The sequence below is a fragment of the Rosa chinensis genome, chromosome 1 (assembly GCF_002994745.2).
Source record: "Rosa chinensis cultivar Old Blush chromosome 1, RchiOBHm-V2, whole genome shotgun sequence".
Classification (NCBI taxonomy): domain Eukaryota; kingdom Viridiplantae; phylum Streptophyta; class Magnoliopsida; order Rosales; family Rosaceae; genus Rosa; species Rosa chinensis.
The window spans coordinates 35,242,197-35,247,990 of NC_037088.1; the positions used below are offsets into that span (position 1 = coordinate 35,242,197).

At 37.2% G+C, this 5,794-nt stretch overlaps 1 protein-coding gene across 1 annotated transcript; it reads left to right on the forward strand.

Annotated features, from left to right (window-relative positions):
- The first annotated feature begins 1,517 nt into the window (after positions 1 to 1,517).
- Positions 1,518 to 5,516, forward strand: LOC112193250 (very-long-chain aldehyde decarbonylase CER1). Its single transcript, XM_024333680.2, has 10 exons — positions 1,518 to 1,711; positions 1,806 to 2,029; positions 2,144 to 2,376; positions 3,033 to 3,252; positions 3,518 to 3,893; positions 3,992 to 4,099; positions 4,378 to 4,578; positions 4,694 to 4,789; positions 4,902 to 5,075; positions 5,153 to 5,516. Exons 1-10 carry the CDS (start codon positions 1,577 to 1,579, stop codon positions 5,330 to 5,332), a joined length of 1,947 nt encoding a protein of 648 aa, XP_024189448.1. The 5' UTR covers positions 1,518 to 1,576; the 3' UTR covers positions 5,333 to 5,516.
- The last annotated feature ends 278 nt before the right edge of the window (positions 5,517 to 5,794 follow it).

Below are 5,794 nucleotides of genomic sequence, written 5' to 3' on the forward strand. Positions count from 1 at the left end.
TCAGTTTTTCGGGTCTAAAATCCCAGCCCTATTCTATCACCCCACTATCCCTAGTGGTTTGGACCCTTTTTATTTTGAACCTTTTTCTCCGAAACCAGTGTGCTTAATTAATTAAACAAAGGATTTTGGGTAGAGAAACGTGAAGATGAGATGAACTACTCAATCTGTTAAGGTTTAGTCAATTACGTAATTGATGATTCGGGGGCATGAGCTGATGGGTATCACATTTTGCTGCGGTGGTTATGGCTACACAGAAAGGTGGTGATGGCGTCGAGAGTACAGACAGCTCGGTGTAAAGGTGGCAAACGGGCCGGCCCGACCCATTTTAAGCGGGCCTAGTCATGCTTCGTGCCGTGCTTGAGCAGGCTCATTTATTATCGTGCTGGGCTTGTGCCGGCCCATTTACATAAACATTAAGCCCGGCCCGGCCCATGGCCCGAGCTCATATCATGCCGGGTTAATAACGGGTCGTGCTCGTGCCTACCCACTATAAAACACGATTTTAAAATCTTAATTTGAACAAATAAAAATTAATTTTATTTAACTATTTAGAAAATTAAAATAAATTAAGTTCTACAACGTTTTTCTTAATCTTAGCTTTTTAAAATTAGATTTCTAATAATTTTTTATATTCCACTATAAGAAAGAAAGAAAAAAAAAACTCAAAATATATTGTTTTTAGTATATTATTGTGAGATTAATCTTTATTAATATAATGAAGATTTAGTATCTATTATCCTTTCCTTCATTCTATAGTTGTATAATTATGAGATTATTCTTTATTAATAAACATATATTTAATATTAGAAAAAAATACTTATGTCAAAACAAGGATATAATGTTTTGTTTCATTATTTTGACAATATAAAAGAAAGCATTGGTGGAATTGTCATGAGATTTTAAATAAAAATGTCTCATATTCAAATCTCATCATTGTAGTTTTTTAATATTTTTAAAAACAAAATGAAATTTTGTGTTTGTAACGGGCCGACCCACAATATATCATGCTCGGGCCGTGCCGGGCCCATTATGAGCTCGGGCCGGGCAGGGCCGATATTCTTAGGCCCAGCTCGACCCGTTATTCTAACGTGCTCGGATCGTGCTGGGCCACTAACGGACTTGGGCAGTGTCGGGCCGCTTTTAAGCGTGCCGGGCCTGTGCCGTGCTTAGTGGCCCGTTTGCCACCTCTAGCTCGGAGCATGACCACGTGGCACGCTTCCCGAAAATCTGGTTTTATAATTAATATGGAGCAGCAGAGGCAGGTGGGTGGAGGGCTGAGGGGTGGCGGGCTGAGGAATTAAAAAGAGTGCCGGATTCAGTTCAACCATATTCCCTCCAAGATTATTTGCGCACTCAACTGTATATAAATGTTGTGCATATAGACAGGTCGGTCCTATAATAAATTCTTCACCATAGATCTAAATAATCCATAACCACTTAACTGTATATAAATGTCGTGCATATAGACAGGTCGGTTCTATAATAAATTCTTCACCATCGATCTAAATAACCCATAACCACTTTGATGTGTCGACAGAATATCTACATCCTTAACCACTTTTCTAACGTATGATGCATGTGCATGAAGTATACATGGACGCCTATAAAAGATAAAACCAGAAAGTTAATCAAGGCACAGTTTCAAAGAAAAATGGCTTCCAATCCTGGCATTCTGACTGAATGGCCATGGACACCTCTTGGAAACTTTAAGGTCTTCGTGTTTTTATTTATTCTGATAGATATTATTTCCATTTATATATTTAAGTGTACTAACTCTCTAGTTAATTTGGTTGTGTGGTGCACAGTACATGGTGGTGGCTCCCTGGGCGATACACAGCATATACTCGTTCATTGTTAATGAGGGAGAAGACAAAGATCTATCTTACTTCCTCATATTTCCATTCATGTTGTTTAGGATGCTGCACAACCAGTTATGGATCTCTCTTTCTCGATATAAAACATCCAAAGGCAGCGGCCGGATCATCGACAAGGGTCTAGAGTTCGAACAAGTTGACAGAGAAAGAAACTGGTCAGCAGGCTTCGGCTTTAGCTAGGGTTTTCGGAGAGATCAATTAAATAATGATTTTCTGGGTTTACGTATTAACTATTATTTCTGTTTTGTTATTTTGTTTTTATTGGACAGGGATGACCAAATTATATTCAACGGACTATTGTTCTTCCTAGGCAGCAGGCACGTGACCGGAGGTCGAAACCTACCGATGTGGAGAGGAGATGGATTCGTTATAACATTTCTGCTTCATGCTGGTCCAGTGGAGTTTCTTTACTACTGGTTGCATAGAGCTCTGCACCACCATTACCTATACTCTCGCTACCATTCTCACCACCATTCCTCCATTGTCACTGAGCCAATTACATGTAAGTCGTAGTTCGATCCATTACTAATATATTTTCCTTTTTAGGTAATTAATAGAGGCATGCTCACCTAATCAAGTGAATCTGACGGCTGAAACAAATGTACAGTTTCAAATTATTATAACTTCTCTTAGGTGAGTAAGACTAATAATTAATATGTTGATCGAGATAGTTGTACGATAATAGTAGTACTTCTCCTGTGCTCAATGGGGAACATTTGTTACAAAATTAATTAATGAAAGCATTACATCATTAACTCAAGTACTTAATTATAATGTATCACATCCCTAATGCAAATGTGACCCGATTTCAAGGCCGGCCTTGAGGGCTGCTGCCTGAGGCAGCCGCCTCAGGCCACCACTCTCCTGCGGGCCTCCGCCAATTTTTTTTAAAAAAATTTACATATATATGTTGTATATTTATATATAGTTCTTTCCCCATTGATGAAACTAAAGAAACTAAAGATTGATGATTCTGATAATTGAGTTATATTGTACAAGAAAAGTTCATAATAAATCACTTCTGCAGACTTTTTTTTGTTTTTTCCTAGATCTAAACCTAATGATTTTTATTTTTTGAAAGAGGCACTTTAGATTTATACAAGCATAATTTCAACACAAAAATCTGATAAGATCAATATTGCTTTTGAATCATTGCAGCTGTAATTCACCCATTTGGGGAGCACATAGCATATTTCCTCCTTTTCGCAATACCCTTGTACACAATGGCGTTGACGGGAACAGGTTCAATCATAACCTATGCAGTTTATGTTACTTACATTGACTTAATGAACAACATGGGACACTGCAACTTCGAGCTCATTCCAAATTGGACCTTCTCTCTTTTTCCTCCACTCAAGTATTTCATATACACCCCATCGTAAGTATTCTTTACTTTCATATAATCTTAGCTTGATCAGTTATAAGAAAATGTAGTGGTCTTCGGGTACCAAGAAATTCTTGGTCAGCTACCATCAGATCTTGATCCGAGGGTTAAAAAAGAAACAATTCAAACTTTATTTATTTTTTCACCATTGCATCTACCCGAGTAGTACCATCAAATCTTGCTATGTCGATGTGAGAAGCTAGTCTATCATTAATTTATATGGATACCTAAATATACGTAAGCGGAACCTGATATGCAGGTACCACTCTTTGCATCACACCCTATTTCGAACCAATTATTGCCTCTTCATGCCACTTTATGATTACATTTATGGCACCATGGAAAAGACTAGTGATGAACTGTATGAATCTTCACTCAAAAGAAAAGATGAAGCTCCAGATGTGTTGCATCTAACCCATCTTACAACACCCGACTCCATCTATCAACTTCCTTTGGGATTTGCTTCCTTGGCCTCTGAGCCGCACACTTCAACATGGTACATGTGGTTGATGTGGCCTGTTACATTTTGGTCGATGATGCTCACATGGATTTATGGTCGCACATTTGTGGTTGAGAGGCAGCGGTTTGATAAACTCAAATTACAAACTTGGGCGATCCCAAAATACAATTTGCAAGTAAGATGCACAATAAACTTCAGCCTTTGTTTTTCTCTATGGATTCTCATTCATTAATATCATTTCCAAATCAATTGATTTAATTTGATGACTTGCAGTACTTCTTGCCATGGCAAAATGAAGCTATCAACAGTTTGATTGAGGAAGCTATACTTAAAGCAGAGGAAAAGGGTGTCAAAGTTGTAAGTTTGGGGCTCTTAAACCAGGCAAGTCTCTAGTCTACTAATTGTCACAGTTTGATTATGTTCATTTTTCTATACTGAATAGACTATAGGTCACCGATTTCTTTCTTATTAAGACAGGAAAAAATTAAAAGAAAAGGACAAAAATTAAAAGAGTGGCCAGTGGGTGATAGTGGGAAAAGTTGAATTTGAGGCAAATGTTTGGAGGCTTAATTTGCATAAATCTAATTGTTGAGTAATTTATAATATATATATATGAGAAATTACTTTAGGATAAATGATTATGAATTTTTGAATTACAGGGTGAGGAGCTGAATAGATATGGTGGTGTATATACTTGGAGATATCCTCAGCTGAAAGTAAAGGTAGTGGATGGAAGTAGCTTAGCTGTGGCTGTAATCCTCAACAACATACCAAAAGAGACAACCCAAGTTGTTCTTACAGGCAACCTTACAAAGGTTGCTTATGCAATTGCTTTTACTTTGAGCCAGAGGGGCATTGAGGTACATATTTAGTACATATATGTGAAGTCATAACTTGAATCGAAGCCATTAAGAAGAATATATCTGTTTTTCGTTCCTATATATCTTCAAACTATGTGAAATGGGTTTATTTCAGGTAGCTACATTATACAAGGATGAGTATTTGAAGCTCACCAAATCATTAAGTGCTACTAAAAGTGAGGTGGTTCTTGCAAAAGGCTCTGGTTCAAAGGTAAACTCGCAACCCTTGTAACAAAATATTCTCATTTGGCTGAGACAACTTTTAACCCTCGGTCTAGGATTTTTTTCCCTAGTCGTTCAAATATACTACATTAAATTTGCAGATTTGGTTAGTGGGAGATGGATTGAGTAAAGAAGACCAACTAAATGCACCAAAAGGAACAATGTTTGTTCCCTTCTCCCAATTCCCCCTAAAAAAGTTGCGCAGAGACTGCTTCTACCACTGCACTCCAGCAATGAAGATCCCCCGGTCTCTTGAGAATGTTTACTCGTGTGAGGTAGTAATAGTTTCCGATTAATCAACGTCTTTGTCCATAATTTTTCAGAATTTAACCAATTACATTTTGATATCTAGAACTGGTTGCCAAGAAGGGTGATGAGCGCATGGCGCATAGCTGGAATAGTGCATGCCTTGGAAGGTTGGAATGAACATGAGTGTGGTTACGCCATGTCCGACATCGACAAGGTTTGGGAAGCTACGCTTCGACATGGCTTTCAACCTCTGATCCCCAATGCTACTCCGAACAAATATTAAGTTGTGACCTCTTCAACAATGCATTACCTATATGCAATCTCATATTTAATTTGTTGCAAATTAATGAGCCATCATTTATTGAATGAGTACTTAAAACATTACCTTTAGAAATACAGGCCCGTGGTAACTATACTAGGGTTTGTTGTTCAAGGATGAAGCTTTAAGAAATTCTTTCTGGAACTCATATATATGAATAAATATTTATTTACTACATAGCTTGAAGAAGCCAAGTGTCACTAAATTAACTACGAAGTGATACTCTTGTCCATATCCGTCTACTCCCTTATTTATTTGTTTCATTTAGTTCACTACTATCCATTCCTAAAAAGTCTTGACGGAGAATATCCAACAATTAATGAATAATATTAACAAAAAAAAAAAAATAATAATAATTATTAATACTAATAATGGATTCCAAATATGATTGCTAGATCTTTAGTTTCAGCGTAAGATGAAGATTCT